The 18,552-nt window shown below is 46.0% G+C and overlaps 1 protein-coding gene across 5 annotated transcripts in view; it reads right to left on the reverse strand.

Moving 5' to 3' along the window:
• LOC109894742 (F-box/WD repeat-containing protein 7-like) overlaps positions 1-18,552 on the reverse strand; it is a 105,630-nt gene that overhangs the window by 18,338 nt on the left and 68,740 nt on the right. For 2 of the 5 annotated variants that reach the window (XM_031828385.1, XM_031828386.1), the window contains exons 2-7: positions 12,219-12,301; positions 10,504-10,645; positions 6,180-6,314; positions 4,080-4,203; positions 3,691-3,830; positions 2,181-2,294 (exon numbers count right to left, since the gene is read on the reverse strand). In XM_031828385.1, the coding sequence (XP_031684245.1) occupies positions 2,181-2,294; positions 3,691-3,830; positions 4,080-4,203; positions 6,180-6,314; positions 10,504-10,645; positions 12,219-12,301 (738 nt within the window). Of the gene's footprint in view, positions 1-2,180; positions 2,295-3,690; positions 3,831-4,079; positions 4,204-6,179; positions 6,315-10,503; positions 10,646-12,218; positions 12,302-17,338; positions 17,861-18,552 lie in introns of those variants that run through there. The other 3 variants (XM_031828389.1, XM_031828388.1, XM_031828387.1) reach the window with 3 other exon arrangements.

Below are 18,552 nucleotides of genomic sequence, written 5' to 3' on the forward strand. Positions count from 1 at the left end.
GGTGAATGTAAGGGCACTGCAGAGAGCGAGAGCGGGCAAAAGAGCGAGAGAGTGAGCGCGAGAGAGCAAAAGAGAGAGCGAGAGAGCAAAAGAGAGAGCGCGAGAGAGCAAAAGAGAGAGCGCGAGAGAGCAAAAGAGAGAGCGCAAAAGAGAGAGCGAGAGAGCAAAAGAGAGAGCGAGAGAGCAAAAGAGAGAGCGAGAGAGAACAAAAGAGAGCGCGAGAGAGCAAAAGAGAGCGCGAGAGAGCAAAAGAGAGCGCGAGAGAGCAAAAGAGAGCGCGAGAGAGCAAAAGAGAGCGCGAGAGAGAGAGCAAGAGAGCACAAATAAAGGAAATCTGTTTTTTCCTCTTCTTGCAATGGAGATCTATCCACCAGCGGTTTAAAGACTGATCTAGGATCAGCTCAAATTGCTTCAGTCCTGACTTCAACAAACAAGAGCAAACTTACTAATCTGGCTCAGGCGAAGATGGTCTCTAGATTCTTCTAAACTGATTTAGGATCAGCACACCTTTCTACAGCTCTGACCTCGACTGTCATAGTGAAATTAACAAATCTGGCACACGAACAGCTGGTTGGGGCATAAAAGGTAACCAACCACACGGCAGGGAGGGAGGGGTGGGGGCGGTGTTTGTGGATCCAGCCCAGGTGCATCGTGGGACGTGGGAAAAGAATGGCCTCGGGCCAGCCTGCTGGGTTACGATGACTAATCACGCACACACCTGTTCTGACCTCTGTCGTCACAGCATGGTGTGAGCAAGTCACTGCAGCACTAACCTGAGAGTTACAAGTCATCCGGATGGACATTACCCTAATGTTGGTGGTGTGAAGAGAGACAATCCGCATGGCTTCACGATCAGATGCCTTTGGTACTGATCTGTTCACATCAGCACAACGCTGAGAGAGACCGACAGACTGTATAATCACTGCTTGGCTGAGTGCCCAATTCAATCAACAGGGAGGAAGCTTTTCTGCTATGAGACACGATGCTGCCTCTTTTTTCAGTGTTTCATGCACCTGGGCACCACTGACGCATTCAGAGTGAATTTGTAATTGTCCATGCAAGGATAGAACCATGTCTAAAACGTGTTGTTCCTTCCCTTTAGTCGTTCTCCTTGCACTTTAAAAAGCCAGAGAGCTTTGTCCTAAAGGAGAAATTTCATTAAGAGCTCCAGTGAAAATGGAGTCGGCGAAGACCAGGGAAGAGGTGATTTACAATACTCCCTGAGACTCCCTACCTCTTGCTCTCCCTCTCTCAGCGAGGCCCACACCAACACCACCATTTTAGTAGACCCTATAAACCATCAACACAAGGCACGTGTCCCGCATCAGTCCCAGCCATGAATACCATCAGCCCCTCCCTCGCCTGTCTGACGACACAGATCTTTCACTGGCTCTCCGCACAATGGCTAAGGCTGGATCTCCAACGGTACCCTGTCCCCTATGTAGTGCACTACTTTTGACCAGGGCCCATAGGTGGCTGGTCAAAAGTAGTGCACTACATAGAGAATAGGGTGACATTTGGGACAAAAACAAAATGCAGGAGGAGGGAAGAGAGAACAAAATGGATTCCAGACAATATGCTGCAGTATTGCAGGACAGGTGGTGTTATGTGCCAATGTTGAATGATGTCACTAATCAATTGCAATCTGGTCAGGGTCTCAGGGAGATTCTGGAGCATCAAGCTGTATCATTTGTATAAAATCTCCAGTATGCAGTATACTGTAGCCTATGAATTTGAGTAAACCTTAAATGCAAAAATCAATACAAACCCATGATCATGAATCTGAGGTATTGAGTGAAGACACACTCAGACATTTAAAGAGCTGCCATAGCATGTGGATTGACTTCCTGCTAACATGCTTCATTACAGATCAATGAGACGGTAATGAGAAATAGACCAGCTGTAATGTGTTCCTTCAGAACAGGAACTCATTACAATGTGTATTGTATTCCACATAACACTGAGATGCAGTGGGATGGAACAACCAATGAGACTTAGAGACACTATCCCTTTTTAAACTCCTATTCATAATCTCCAGAACCAAACAATACCAATCTACATACCAGCACCATACCAGTCTACAACTGAGACAAAGGCGATTTTCTACATTCTGTGGTCAAAAAGGTTTGGACTAGTTTCAATGTGGGGGTTGGAGAGCGAGGGATGAGTGACAGTCGTACCTTTCCTGTGACAGCCGACCAGACCTTGAGCGAGTTGTCGTCGGAGCCGCTGACGATGCGGTTACCACAGAACTGGAGGCAGGTGATGACATGGTCATCATGACCCTTAAGCACCTAGAGAGGACAGAGGGATGGAGAGGAGAAGAGGGAGGGAAGGAGAGAGAGATGGATGACAGGGAGAAGGAGAGGACGGAGTGAAGGAGAATAAGATAAAATGTCAAGAACCAAACAGGAACAATGACAAGGCTGCATTTCTCCAGAGATCAAAGACTTGAGGTAAATGTCACGACGGCGCTTTGCAGGTGTACAAAGACCCCATGTTCAAAAATAATTGTGAGTGTATGTGTGTGTAAACTCAGCTGTGCGTGTATGTGTGTGTAAACTCAGCTGTGAGTGTATGTGTGTGTAAACTCAGCTGTGCGTGTATGTGTGTGTAAACTCAGCTATGAGTGTATGTGTGTGTGTAAACTCAGCTGTGAGTGTGTGTGTGTGTGTAAACTCAGCTGTGAGTGTGTGTGTGTGTGTAAACTCAGCTGTGAGTGTATGTGTGTGTAAACTCAGCTGACGGACACGGGGGCCACAGAACTGCAGACTCGGCCAATGACAGAGCGCCTTACAGACAGACACAGGGGAGTGTGAAGAGCAAGCGGGGTAACCACGGTTATGTCAGCCACTACTCCGTCTACAGTCACAAAAGGACCTGAGGGCTTTTTGAAATGAGCTAAATTAGCCATACGAGGCATATTAGGAAGATCACTCTCCCTTGCTAGTCAAGCTCAATTTAAACTCTGAAAACACTCAAGAAACAGCAGGTTGATGTAGAAGTAGAATTGAGGTCATGTCGAGCTCTAGAGAAGAACAACCATAAAAAATAACTATCTATAAGAACTGTCACTACCAAAATCTTCTTTAGGAGAGGTTGAGAACTGACCCACCTATGGCTTCTAATAAAACCCAGCATAAGAGCCTTATCGACTTGGACGTCTGATCTAATTCAAAGCCGCTTTATATAAGATCCATACGAGTCTCAAGGGAGTGTTAAGATATAATGAAACCGTCTAATAAGGAACGAAGAAAGGCTTTAGATTCTAAGTTTTATACAAAACCACCAACTCCAAAGTTGAGAACTGAAGCGGAATTAAATACTGTGGGCTAATGATATTTTTATTTGCCACACAGTATTATCTATATTATAAACTGGGTGGTTTTAGCCCTAAATGTTGATTGGCTGACAGCTGTGGTATATCAGACTGCATACCCCGGGTATGACAAAACATGCATTTTTACATTGGTAATCAGTTTATAATAGCAATAAGGCAACTCGGGGGTTTGTGGTATACGGCCAATACACAACGGCTAAAGGCTGTATCCAGGCACTCCGCGTTGCGTTGTGCATAAGAACAGCCCTTAGCCGTGGTATATTGGCCGTACACCACAAACCCCCGAGGTGCCTTACTGCTTAATTATATAAAATGTTGAGAATAAGGGGAAGCAAAGACAAAATGTCTACCTTGGGTGATCGGAGGTCTCCTCTCCTCCAGTTGGTGTCTATCCTATGCTGCCTGATGTACGCACACTTCCAGGGGCTGTGGGTGAAGCCCGGCTTGGTGATTTTCCTCTTCTTGAAGGCTAGAGGCTCATCAATGCCTGCTTGTGGAGAGATGAGAGGAGAGGAGCAGTGTTAGTCCGAGACTGCGTCAGAACGCAGAATATCTACCGTTTGCTCAAGGCCATGGTCAATCTAGTCTGACCATTGTTCAAGATTGATCATATTGGCCAATGCTGGTGTCAATCATGGTCTGAAACTACTTCAGCATGTTCCTTTTGGCCAGTGCTTGTGCCTGTCATGCCTGTATACCGGTTCAGTGATTCCTATTGGCTAAGTGCGTCTAGACTGACCCTCCTCCCGGCACTTCTCCCTCCAGAGGAGGTTGTCCTCAGCCAGGATCCTCCAGTAACGACAGGTCTGAGCGGCCTGCAGCAGGTCCTTGGGCTCAAGGAATGACAGCACGTACAGGGCCAACTGACGGAGGAGAGGAAGGAGAGAGAGAAAGGAAGAGAGAATGTTATTTTACAGCGTAAGGGCGTGGCCGTGGTTGAGTGGGTGGTCTGGGTCTAGTTGACCAGCCCCACACCTCCTAAAATACCAGTGCTCTATAATTCAATAGCAGTGCTCTACAACTCAAACATACCTCATCCCCAAGCCATTATTGACGATCCAGAGCAATTGAGAGCATTAGAAAGTGTTTCATCGATGCAGCACAGCAGAACCCCTGATTGTGTATTGAGTTGGTTACATAACAGGGTACTACAGGGTGTCTTCGTCTTACTACATGTCTCAGTCTCATCCATATATGGATACCACTGAACTGCCCCCAGGGCTTGTTCTGTTGCCGCTTCTTTACTCTGCCTAGTGCCTACCACACCCTATCACACTCCAGCCTGAGAGACTGAGAAAAACGAGAGAAAGAGCGAGAGAGAAAAAGAGCGAGAGAAAAAGAGCGAGAGAGGAGAGAAAAGAGTGAGAGAGAAAAAGAGCGAGAGAGAAAAAGAGCGAGAGGAGAGAAGAGCAAGAAAAAAGTGAAGAGCGAGGAGAAACAGAGGAGAAAAGAGTGAGAGAAAAGAGTGAGAGAAAAGAGTGAGAGTGAGAGAAAAGAGAAAAAATGGGGAGCAAAGCAGAAACAGCTTAAATGGGAAGAAACAAGTTAACAGTGAGAGGGAACAAGACAGGTTGGCTCATGCTCCAACCTCTGCTAAACAAGGCAACAGTGAGAGGGAGCAAGACAGGCTGCCTCATGCTCCAACCTCTGCTAAACAAGGCAACAGTGAGAGGGAGCAAGACAGGTTGCCTCATGCTCCAACCTCTGCTAAACAAACAGTCTGAAGGGGCTTGGCCACTGGAGCAAGCTGAGGGGAGGCTATTTAGACCATTATGGAACATTCCAGACTACTTCCCACACATCTCCCTTCACACACTCCCTCCCCCATTACAGACTACTTCCCACACATCTCCCTTCACTCACTCCCTCCCCCATTACAGACGATTCCACATTTTGCCTTTCTCTCCCCTCCCGGGCCAGACCTCCCTCACACCTGACAGACAGGAGGCAGGTGCCAGACTGAGACAGTCACTGATAAGGACCTCTCTGAGGAGTGACAGGAGGCTGTTTAAGATAGATCCCCCTGAGACCATAAAGTCCTGAACAGACACATTGGCCTGGTGTTATTAGTCCTCAGTTTGAGCAAAGGGTGACACACCCACCGAAAGGTGCCATTATGGCTATTTCCAATGAGTTAAGTGGAGATAAGAAGACAGCTCAGGGAGCTTTCAGTTCTCACCTCTTTGGGCAACAGGGATGGATGGGGAGATGGGAGCCTGCAGTTGGGGGAGTTAAATAGGTGGTAAGGGAGCTTTGGTTCTCACTTCTTTAGGGATTAGAAAGCGAGAGGGAGGAGGAAGGGGCTAGAAAGCGAGAGGGAGGAGGAAGGGGCTAGAAAGCGAGAGGGAGGAGGAAGGGGTTAGAAAGCGAGAGGGAGGAGGAAGGGGCTAGAAAGCGAGAGGGAGGAGGAAGGGGCTAGAAAGCGAGAGGGAGGAGGAAGGGGCTAGAAAGCGAGAGTGAGGAGGAAGGGGCTAGAAAGCGAGAGGGAGGAGGAAGGGGCTAGAAAGCGAGAGGGAGGAGGAAGGGGCTAGAAAGCGAGAGGGAGGAGGAAGGGGCTAGAAAGCGAGAGGGAGGAGGAAGGGGCTAGAAAGCGAGAGGGAGGAGGAAGGGGCTAGAAAGCGAGAGGGAGGAGGAAGGGGCTAGAAAGCGAGAGGGAGGAGGAAGGGGCTAGAAAGCGAGAGGGAGGAGGAAGGGGCTAGAAAGCGAGAGGGAGGAGGAAGGGGCTAGAAAGCGAGAGGGAGGAGGAAGGGGATAGAAAGCGAGAGGGAGGAGGAAGGGGCTAGAAAGCGAGAGGGAGGAGGAAGGGGCTAGAAAGCGAGAGCTATAAAGGGGTTGTCACCTCTTTGGGCAGCAGGGAGATGAAGTCGCGTTGGAACTGCGGCTCAATGACCTGCATCATGTGTTTGACATGCGTGGGCTCACAGCTGTCGATCAACTCATCCAGCGCCATCAGCTTCTCTGGGCCACTCCAGCTCTGAAAAACACACAGGAGGACGAGGGAGAGCAGGGTTAGATGGGATGTGTTGATGGTACACTACTCCAGCTGTGGAATACACAGGACTGGTCAGGAGAGAAGTACATGGAGAGGACTTTATATGTTGGTTATGTTGATGGTACTTGATTGTAAAAGTAGTTGTTTTTAGTGTGTTGCATTGTATTGGCATACAAGGGTGCTTGCTGTAAGTGTGGTGGAATGTAAAAGTGTTTGAAGCCAATTTGCATAGGTGTAGAAGTGTGTATATTTGTGTGCCAATGCATACACTATATATACAAAAGTATATGGACATCCCTTCAAATGAGTGGACTCGGCTATTTCAGCCACACCCGTTGCTGACAGGTGTATAAAGTCGAGAACACCGCCATGCAATCTCCATAGACAAATACTGGCAGTAGAATGGCCTGACTGAAGAGCTGTGACTTAACGTGGCACACTGTCATAGGATGCCACCTTCCCAACAAGTCAGTTCATCAAATTTCTGCCCTGGTCAACTGTAAGTTCTGTTACTGCGAATTGGAAACATCTAGGAGCAACAACGGCTTAGCCACAAAGTGGTAGGCCACACAAGAACGGGACCGCCGTTCACAGAACGGGACCGACCGAGTGATGAAGCATGTAGTGTGTAAAAATAGTCTGTCCTTGGTTGCAACACTCAATACCTAGTTCCAAACGGCCTCTGGAAGCAACGTCAGCACAAGAACAGCTTCATGAAATGGGTTTCCATGGCCGAGCAGCGGCACACAAGCGTAAGATCACCATGCTCAATGCCAAGCGTCAGCTGGAGTGGTGTAAAGCTTGCTGCCATTGGACTCTGGAGCAGTGGAAGCATGTTCTCTGGAGTGATGAATCACGTTATCCGGCAGTCCGACAGACAAATCTGGGTTTGGAAGATACCATGAGAGCACCACCTGCCCCAATGAATAGTGCCAACTGTAACGTTTGGTGGAGGAGGAATAATGGGCTGGGGCTGTTTTTCATGGTTTCAGGCCCCTTAATTCCAGTGAAGGGATTATCTTAACACTACAGCATACAATGACATTCTAAACGATTCTGTGCTTCCAACTTTGTGGCAGTTTGGTCCATAGAGAAATGGAATTTGACTGGTCTGCACAGAGCCCTGAACTCAAACCCATCGAACACCTTTGGGATGAATTGGAACGCCGACTGTGAGCTGGGCCTAATCGCCCAACAACAGTGCACGACCTCACGAATGCCGTTTTGGCTAAATGGAAACAAGTCCCCGCAGCAATGTTCCAACATCTAGTGGAAAACCTTTCCAGATGAGTGGAGGCTGTTAAAGCAGCAAAGGGGGGGACCAACTCCATATTAATGCTCATGATTTTGGAATAAAATGTTTGACAAGCAGGTGTCCACATACTTTTGGTCATGTGTACGCAAGTGAATAACACATTCCCTCAACAGAAGCCAGTTAGCCCAAGGCACCTCGCCACTAACTACACTGGCAACAGGCACATTAAAAGGCCATTTCCACGTCAAGCGCCTGGCCTTCATCAGCACTGTTATTACCTAGCTATGCTCCGTTGGGGATTTCTCCTGGCTGAATATTCAGCACCACTCACAGCCTGAAGCTCAAAGCCAAACTGTTGAGCTTAGCTAGCAAAGGCTGTAGTTGTAACTAGACCAAGTGTCTAGATGCTGGGGCCAACGTTGTTTTCCTTTTGGGAGAGCGCTCAAATGTAACACAGTGATTATAAGAGAGAAGGATGGAGGATGGAAAGCATTGGGCATGTAAAGCATCTGTAATTTGGCAGTTAGACTGACGCCACCGGAGGAGCTGGCGGTGCCGGTAGTTAGGAAGGTAATCAGGGAGTTGGGTTCAAAGCAGTACTTCTCGAACCAGGGCAAAGGGTTGGATTACTGAATGGTTACTCAGCGCTGGCTGGCAGGCGACTTAACACCCTTTGGTTATGCCTCTGGGAATTAGCTTTCTGGGTAGAAACACTGCTAGCTACAAAGCTTGCTTATGCTTGGCGGGTAACGCACCGAATGAAGGCACTGATTACAAAGCATGGGTCAGTCAACCCTGGTTTTCAACCAGACGACATAAAACCATGTTTCTTTCCAGTGTTATGACATTTGGATAGCATTATCGTCTGGCTTCACTCATCTTAAAACCTCTTAAAGAGGATTCATTGAATTTCTCTCTCACTCCACAGGAAGCACAAAAGGGGCTGAGCATGCCAGGACAGGAAAGAGAATGTACAGAATGCACGTTGGTGGGTTTAGCTGCGTCTAATACAGGCTGTCAGACGAAAGGCAAAAATGGGGCCATAGCAGGTGAACTACGTCAATAGTCTCCCCCCCCCCACACACACACACACACACAGAGGGCGAGTTCTCACATGGACAAGCTATTTCACAGGATTAGTGGTTTTTGGGAACGATTAAGCGATAAATGCAATGTTACAATATTTGACAACGGATGTCTGACTGAATTGTTTGATGCCGTGCCATGTCCCGGAGAGGCAGGTACTGATCTTACAGGTAGTTGTTGCAGAAGTAAACAGAGCGGAAAAGCCCGACCATGAACACAACATTGTTCCAAACAGCTGCGGAATCTTAACATCCTGAAGTAAGACTTACAGGCATCCAATTGTTAAATGAACTTGGCCTGAAATCTCTATGCTGCAGTCTGGCTTCTGTGGCTGGAAATCTCTACAGGATGGGATTACATTTCACAATAGCAGTAAACTGGTTTATTCACCAAACAGAGACGTGAAGAAAGTTAATCACCGCAATATTAGCAGAAAGATGTTGCCGACAGGAATGTTATTAGCAAATTGCCATTTTTCGAATAAAAGATTTCTTGACATTTTGTGGCAGTTATGCAGCCATTACCTTCAGAGAATGCTTTGAAGACGGAGCTAAAGCTCTAATTTCTTTCCTGTTTATTTCCCCAAAGATTTGGCCTTTATGACGGGCAAAGTCAATACAGTCACAAAGCCTGCTGTAAAACACACTTCAACGAAGAAGGCAGCAGCATTACAGCGAGTTGGTTGCCAAGTCAAATAAACTCAGCATTGTTCCCATTTCGGATGAAAGTGGTGCTTACTGACGATGAATTTGATATTAACAAAATGCTAGAAACAAATCTCTGATGTCTGACCACTAGTCATCATTGTGGAGTTGCCTCAACAAGGCTTTTGTTGCCCTATCAAACAGCAGAGAAGGAACATTACGGCCGTGCCTGAAATGGCAACCTATTCCCTATATAATAAACTATTTCTGACCTGAGGCACTACAGGAAGTACCTGAAAGACAAAAGGATTTCTCTATCGACTATTGGCTGTGACGTTAGAACTCGACCATAGGCTAATATGTCATACGAAGCTGACTGGCCTAAAATACTATGTGGCTTTGAAAGATTTACCTGAACAAAGATCACACCTGTTCAACTGTTGACATAGTATACATCGGGCGTTGGCTGCACAAATACAATATTGGAGCCTGTATTCTAAACAGGTAGGCTAAATCCTATCCCATGCTACAGTGCATATGGTAATGTGTGGGCCAAAACATCAAGGCAGCAATTACCTTCAAGGCTTGAGGAAACATTGATTGGGCGCAACGTCAGCTTTTTGATGAGCTCGCGCTCCAGGGCTTCGAAGGAAGGCGGCCAAGGGAGGGGGAGGGGAGACATATGTAACAAAGGAGTTGGGAGGAACTCTGGAGCAACTAGGAACTACCTACTTAATTAGCTACTTAGTTAGAACCATCACTCCTCAGGGAGCAGAGGCCAATTAGGAACAGAGCTAGTGGGTAGGAACTAACTCACCTGAAATGACCACTAGGAAGGGGAGGATGAACGTGACAGGAAGACATTGGAGGAGCTAAGTGGGAACTAATCACCTGAAATTACCACTAGGAAGGGGAGGTTGGACGTGACAGGAAGACATTGGAGGAGCTAAGTGGGAACTAACTCACCTGAAATGACCACTAGGAAGGGGAGGATGGACGTGACAGGAAGACATTGGAGGAGCTAAGTGGGAACTAATCACCTGAAATTACCACTAGGAAGGAGAGGATGGACGTGACAGGAAGATATTGGAGGAGCTAAGTGGGAACTAACTCACCTGAAATGACCACTAGGAAGGGGAGGATGGACGTGACAGGAAGACATTGGAGGAGCGAAGGGGGAACTCACCTGAAATGTCCGGAGCCATTCCTGGAGACCTGTGGGAGAAGGGATGGAGGTGATACGTCGCCTGTGCTGCCCCTGACCGTTAGCTGTCCTGATGTGCCCAAACGTGGTGGGGGTGGCTGGGTAGGGGACCAGCCCTGTAGCACTGTGGGGAGAAATATGGAGAGATGGGGAGGGAAATTTACATTTAAATTTTTCATGAGAAAAGATAACCAGACACTATACTGAAGAAAAACAATTTCTCCTGTTCTTCTGAGGAGAAGGATGAGGGTTATATTGATAGCGAGGAACACGGAGGTCATTATGAATAGTTTCAAATGCGGGCAAAGTGCAGGTGCTGCAGCAGTAGCAGCTTCTGCAGTTATCTTCCACGCCGCTCACTAATTACAATAGCAGTGAGAAGGAGTACAAAAGTTGGGTGTGGAGAAGCAAACAAAAGATACTAATGAGAGAAACAGCCCTGGGACTAACTGGGTTTCTATAGCTGGGGTGTGTTCATTGGTGCACAACGTAGCAAAACATTTTGCAATGAAAACAGCGTGATCTATTGGGCAACTGCAGGTAGGTTCCTACCCGTTTGATTTAGTTTGCTTCCGTTTGGTTCCTAGTGAATACCCCTGCGCTCTTCTCAATGTAACAGTTTCTCTGGAATTGAACTGGAACCAAGGTCGTATTCACTAGGCACAAACGGGAAGGTACTACCTGAAAGTCAATTAAGAAACGTGCATTAAAAATGTCCGTTGCTAAACGTTTCAGCACGCCGTGCATGAATAAATATGTACCTGCTCTCATCAAGAGTTTCTCTGGAACTGAAACCCGCTGTTCATTCCCATGTTTCCATTATCAATAATCAACTAAATGCATCTGCACACAAGCTTGATTCAATTTGGTTTGGGATACTAACTTGTTAACTTATTCAACAAAAAATATTTTAAAAGAGACTTGATTTAGGGGAAAGAGAACTGCTATTGGAATGTGAATTTTAGGGGTATTTCTATCAGTGTGCCTCTCGCCCTCAGACTTCAAAGTGCACATAGTTCCAAAGAATTAAGTTCAATGTCAACCCCCCCCAAAGGGAAGCCACAAGGCGTGCGCTCATTCGGTACTAGCCAAACGCCACACCAACCATTCAGCAGTTCCTCACACCGTACTGCTTAGTGACAAAAGTATGAGGCAAGAGAATGAGGTCTGTTTCATAACGGGTTTATTTTTAACGGGATTGAGAGCTAGACCAACGTGTGGCAATTACAAGTCTGCAGAAGCAGCACAGTGCTGCCAGTGAGTGAGGCAGCAGTGCTTCGTCAGGGTCCTCAGGAAGGCATGAAGTACACTTTAATGGGCAAGGAACACGCTGCGGTGAGCACTTCTTATGAGGATTATGTCTTAGTGTGAATAACTCCATAATATTCTGACTTACAGGGACAACGGGGGCTGCCTGCTGGATCCTGTCTGTGATACAACAGAACTGGGTCAGGGTTTCTTTACTATTTGCATTGCTGGGTCTACTGGGTAGGAAGGCTAAATCTATTCGTTAACTGGTAGGAAGGTGGGAACAGGGGTTGGTTCTTTACCTTGGATACTGGATAACAGGGTAGGGGTCTTTACCTTGGATACTGGATAACAGGGTAGGGGAGGTAGGTACGGGGGGAGGGGGTCTTTACCTTGGATACTGCATAACAGGGTAGGGGTGGTAGGTACGGGGGGGAGGGGGTCTTTACCTTGGATACTCAGAGCCTTTGCAGGGCTTTTTTCCTGAAGGGAAAGATCGGACCTCTGGGCCATGGTCCAACTTTCTCTTCATCTGCAAAACAAGAGAGGTGAAAGGAGAGAAAGGAGAAGAGATGTTAGGAGGCAGTAGAGCAAGACAGACACCACAGAGGTAGACCCTTGTGTGCGTGTGCACGTTCCTTCGTTCTTGCACCTCTCTATAAGAAAATAATGACAGGGCCCAAAACTAAAAACCTCCCTGCAGCAACCTAGCATTTGGTGAAAGATGAGACCTGGCTCGAGTGTAAATGATAATTCCTGCCTCACTCTCCAGATTACTTCTCCTCAAAGACAGAAGATATGAGTCATCTCTGCCATTAACATTTGCAGGCTGTACTCCTGAGGAGAACGAAGCAGCGCCTCACTTTGAGAACAGGGAAAGAACTATTTTGTTGTTGAGTAACTGGTATTGCAAACAAACGCAGACTTGAATGCTTTTGAGGCTCACAGCAGGAAAGCACTGACTGTTTACTTCAGAAAATGATTTGAACACAACTGTTGTCCTTTTTGTGCCCACGGCACAGATCCTCACAAGAATAAAACAAAATGAAGATAGTTCTCTTGCCTCGCCACGTGAACCAACCATTTCCACGTGAGCAAACGTAAATTATGAGCAAAAGCCGAAGGTTCCCAACTTATTAAGCCTATAGATAAAAAGACAAAAGAATTTTGAAGTTTTCATTCATTCTCAATGCAGATGATAGGAGCTGCATAACACAGGCTAGGCTGGCTCCAGCTGAGAGAAAGAACAGGGTGAGGTGTGGTAGAGGTTGGCTAAAACTGAAAGAAATGATGATTTATTTTTATTAGGCTCCCCATTAGCCAACTCCAAATGAAAAGGCAGGGCTGAGGTGTGGTCGTTTTTTATTTATTTTTTTAACACTGATGAGCTTCACTCCAATAGGTTTGCATTCCATACTGAGAGCCTCTGACAGGTGTGGAGGATTCCAAAAAAGAGCGGGGGACGCAAACACACACTCACTGAAACAATCATTGGGGAGCAGCTATATGCTACAGGATGGGCAACGACTGGATCCTTCGCTAGAAAGCACACCTTGATTAGAATAGCTCGATTTATACATGGGTGGTTCAAGGGAAACCACACACACACACACACCACAACCTCTCCTGCCTCAGTGGGTGCATAGTCAGAGCCTGGATAATGAACATCATTGTACAGTGAGTCTCAAATGGATTTTTATGCACTTGGTGAATTGAATGCCCGATTAGGAAGGAGCACTGGGGGGTTTCAAAAGACAAAGCCTCTTTCGTGTTGTGTTTGCTTTACTCCACTTTGGTAGTGTCTGTGACTGGTACATCGTGACATAAACAGACATTTAGCCTATTTTATATGGGACGTTAACCCACATCGATGCAATGTCCACCACACACTGGACTATAATAACAGACCAAGAATACCTATTAACTATTCATATCACTGCACTCTGACCGTCGGGACTCACACATGCATGGAACACTAGCAAGATGCACTGAGAGACAGACAGAAACTACACCAAGGACAAGTTCAGAATGCAAAATATTTCATTTGTTGCCAATTCTGGAGCCACAGAAAAATAGACAATATGGCCTAGCCTGCAATGTGGCTATAGAACTGCAATGAGGTCTGTATGGAGGGAGGCCTACTTTAAAAAATTAACTTTGCCTATACCTGAATAAAGTTTGACTGATAAACAATGATCGTTTAACTTCTACCCAACACCAGATTATTTGACAGCTGGGGATGTGGCCTAGTTGATTGGAGGACCAACCAACGATACTGATATCAAAGACTATTGATTATAGTTGAATTTCCACCAGATCAATTGGCACCGAGTGTGTGTGTGGTGGTCTAACTGAGCTGAGGGAAGTGGTTCTGGTTTCTCATTCTTGTGAGGAGCTGGCTGGGTTTTGATTAGGGGCCCCGTAGTGGGATGGTTCCCAGCGCGTTGACGAGACAGTCGGGTCAGATCAAGAACTGTTCAAATAAATGAAAGCCATCTCTCTGGGAGAGAGAGAGACAGGAGAGACAAATGAATCAGATTTTGATGGGATGCACTGCAGAGAAGGCAATGAAAAGGGATTCTGGAAGAGAAATGGCAGATAGAAATAAAATAAGTCTAGAATGACAACATTCCAAATTTAGGTGAAGAACAGAAGATTTATCATCAATGTGTTTTCCATCTAGTTAAAATATTCTCTCTCAAGGAAGCAGTTGGGTTGGATATAGCAGTTGGATATTCTCTGATTGTTAGGGGGTTCATTCTCAACCCCAATCCCTTGTTCTCCAAGGAATGACCTCACTGCAATGGCAGTTCAAGTACTAGGGAGAGTTTGGGTGTGTGTGTGGGGGCGCGCGTGCGCGGGGGGGGTACAGGGGGTGGTGGCTGACGAGGGAATCTCCCAAGCGCAGGCGTTGAAAACACAGAGCGCAACCAGTCTCTTGTGTTTCAGCCGTGGGAAAAGGTAACCCAAGACGAGACGGAGAATGTTGTGTGTAGACAGCTACTAATCAGTCACTGTGTCTCACACCTCTGACCTCCCTAACTGTGAGAAGGAGGACAAGAGCTGGATAGAGAGATAAGGACATTTTGAAAAGCAGTGTGAGAGCGTGAGAGAGAATGAAAGCGAGAATGAAAGCGTACCTCATAAGATCTGAGGAAATCATTCTCTTATTATAAACTGGGTGGTGAATGAATGCCGATTGGCTGACAGCAGTGGGAAATCAGACCATACCACGGGTATGACAAAACATTCATTTTTACTGCTCTAAATACATTGGTACCCAGTTTATAATAGACAAAAATAAAGATTTGCTCCCCGTCGGTCTGAAAAGACAGATAAACCAACTGTAATGTGTTATTACTCATTGGAATGTAGACCTTATGAAAATATTGCTAATTGGAATAATGTTCTCCGTGCACGCCACAGTTATTCAATTACCATGTCAAGCAGCCATGAAATCATTTCAAGATCTCCATTGGAGAAACAAATAGAATTGCAACATAACTAGAAAGAGATGGGGCACCCGTAACATCCATTTGCACAGAACAGATAGCAAAGGGACCTATTGAGAAATTAATGTCAAACTGGATTTTCTATTAGGCTTTGAAAAAGCAGCTTGTCTCCCACTCTGTGCCTATGGGGATGTTAAAAAAAACAATTCTTACAACACTGAGACTACCTTCCCTTCAGAGTAGAACACGCTCCCTATAACAGCAGCTGAGTGGATGGCAGAGAAAGAGCATCGACTCTGTAGAATAGCCGATTGAATGTGAGAGAATATGAAATGAGAGGAAGAGTCGGCTACTCACTGAGAAGAATTTGCTACAACAGGAGCTCACAGTGAATGACAGAAAAATATAATTTGGGTATGAAATTATAGCCGCCTACTTGATACCTCTTGAAATGGAAATAACAAACGATAATGAGCCTATCTGAATAGAGGTGGGAAACGCCTTGCCCGGCTGAACACAACAGTTCACATTTTAATCCCACTAATTAAAAACGTGAAATGCATCCAAAACCCAGCAGCCCAGTCAATTTGACTAGCCGGCACTTTTCTCCTTGGATTTTGTGCAAATGAATTTGAAGTGATTACCCAATTTGTTTACATAATATGATCCACTATAAATCATCAACAGCTGCACGTTCCCTTTCGTAGTTTCGGGAGGACGTGCCGAAACTGTTTAACGGTAACCGATGGTGGACACGGACACAGGAGGTGTGGGACGTTCCGCTGCCCGGTAACAGACGTTATTCAGATTTCCCGGTGTGCTCAGTTCATACCGGTTGATTGCCTCTCATAGGGCTCGCTTTCCACACAGCCAAGATATTAAGCGGATCAGCAACCGCATTCGTCAATGTTATCCGCACTTGAAACCGTAATCGCTTTTAAGAGACGCTGTGATGCTGGTTGCAGCAAACGACTTGCAGTCTTTCAACCTCATCACCAAAGTCTATGAAAAAGTCCACCACAATAAGCGTGCATTTCTGGATGACATTCTATGATGGATAACAATCTGTCATAAACGCTGTTTTGCCTTATACACAGCAGTCTGACACAGTGACCCATAATTTGTGCTTGAAGCCTCAAGCAAGTCTACAGTGTAAGGAATATAGTCTCTTCAACAGGCAATTGAACAGACACAAATCAGATAGCCTACAGGTAACTATGCAGTGAGACACTTGGCAACACAAGATGCCCACAACTGCATATGTAATAGCCTGATGCATAACACATAGGCAGACCAAGGGAAATATTTGGAATAGGTTAACAGAATAGCTACAAACTAACCTAAAAGCACTGATTAAAAATACAACATATTGCTCACTATAACCTGGAAATGGAGGTTATATTCTATGCGGAAATGGGAGGAAAATTCCATCCGCCATAAACACATCAAAAAACAAAGTATCTAGTCGAATCATTCCTTCTGATGTTAGAGCACTCTGTGCGGGTAAATAATGAAGCATTGTAGCCTATTGGTTAATATGCCGTGATGCAAAGGAACACACTGCTCACACGGTCAGTGTGACACGCAAGTGCAGTTAATTGATGGGCAGATAGGCTGGGTCACCGCGTTTTCAACAACGGGCATAATCCATGGTAAAGGAATGAATGCTCATTGCTCAAATATTACAGTGGGAAAATCTGAAGCTACGACAGCAAACCTCACGTGTAATTATTATGCAATAGGCCTATGCATAAAACCCAATGTATTTCATAAGCAACATTGATTTGTTCTGTTGCCGACATCCCTGTACCCTGAATGTCATAACGAAAACGAGGACCGATGTGCTCAGTATGAATCTCTCAGTCATTCTAATATATTAATCAAATCGGCTTTGATATGAGCCCCGCATAATTTCCCTGCTGTTCCCCGTTCATCCTCTGCAGTGCCTGCCCATTCAATCTGCTGATGTACACAGCGGCGCGTCATTTTCAGCCATTCGATTCGCAACTGGCAGAAAATGATTTCCCAGGCGCTCGGTCAATATGCCAACCATGCAACGATATGACAGCAAGATTGTGCGGCATGATGATGCATATAGACGTAGAAATCCTACTCACTTTATAGAAAATCATCTTTAAAGTGCCGTAGAACCCCATGTTTGGTAATCCGGCTGTGGGTTCCTATTCCTTCACTGCGAATCGTTGAATCCCCAATATGTCAGAGTGGTAGAATCGCAGTGCAAAGGGGAGCAGGGCAGGGTGCTCGCGGGTAGATCCGTGACAATCTCTGATGTGGACATGCTCGAGCACGTCACCGAACGGGCGTGCGTGCTTGACGGTAGGTGTAGTAGAATTATCTGTATGGAATAGCTCCGTCCGTGCCACACCGACTGATTTTTCTCAGTAACGATTCAAATACAGAACGATGAAGCTAGGCGGCTCTCACTACCGATTGCCCCACAGGACTGCACAAGCAAGGATAATGAGCAAGGAGAGAGGGATGATAAAAAAGGGGAAGTTGCAACTCGGGAGAAAGGGGAGGGCCATGCCCTCTTCAGAGCCTTTACAACGCTAGCTTCTGTGTAGAGCTCGGATTACATTTTCCCCGGCGGTGAGGAGCCGAATGGTGCAGTCCAACAATCAACAGTATGCGCAGCGCATCAATTATTGGTGCGAATACACAGCAGCCAGGCAGGAAAAGGGAGGGGAAATCACGGATGTGACTAGATGGCGTACAGCTACGACCGGAAGTGACTTTTCGTTGAGATATTGAGGTTGAGAGATGTGTTTCACCAACCAACCTAATTATCCTAACCTGCCGTGTTAATTATTCCAACTTGCTGTGCAAATTCGTGTAAATTCTCCTAACCTGCTATGAAAAAGTCACTTTCTGGTCATAGCTGTATACCATCTAGTCCCCCCCCCCCCTCACTTGTTGCAGTCCACCCACACACCCCATGGTATGGCAGCTAATGTTCTTTCCCCATCACTGGGCAGGAGGTATTTATCACAACTTGCTTTGAATAGGATATTCTGTATAATCAGTGCTCTGCTTAGGGCAGTCAGACAAATTACATCCCGAAAAGTGAGAAACTAATATAAATATTAGAGGGAGAATGTGATATTGAATAAACAATTTAAAAAAAACTTTATTATGCATGGGCTGAAATATTAACGCATAACATTCATATATTATATTCCACACTTCATTCAGCCCGGGGATAAAGAGAAATCCATTATTCTCTAGTCGGCAGCGGTACATAATATGCACTTCAGGTGCAGCACCTGATTTACACACGAAATGAACGCTAATTCCTTTTCAATATGGGCAA

The sequence above is a fragment of the Oncorhynchus kisutch genome, linkage group LG7, assembly GCF_002021735.2.
Source record: "Oncorhynchus kisutch isolate 150728-3 linkage group LG7, Okis_V2, whole genome shotgun sequence".
NCBI classification, from domain to species: Eukaryota; Metazoa; Chordata; class Actinopteri; order Salmoniformes; family Salmonidae; genus Oncorhynchus; species Oncorhynchus kisutch.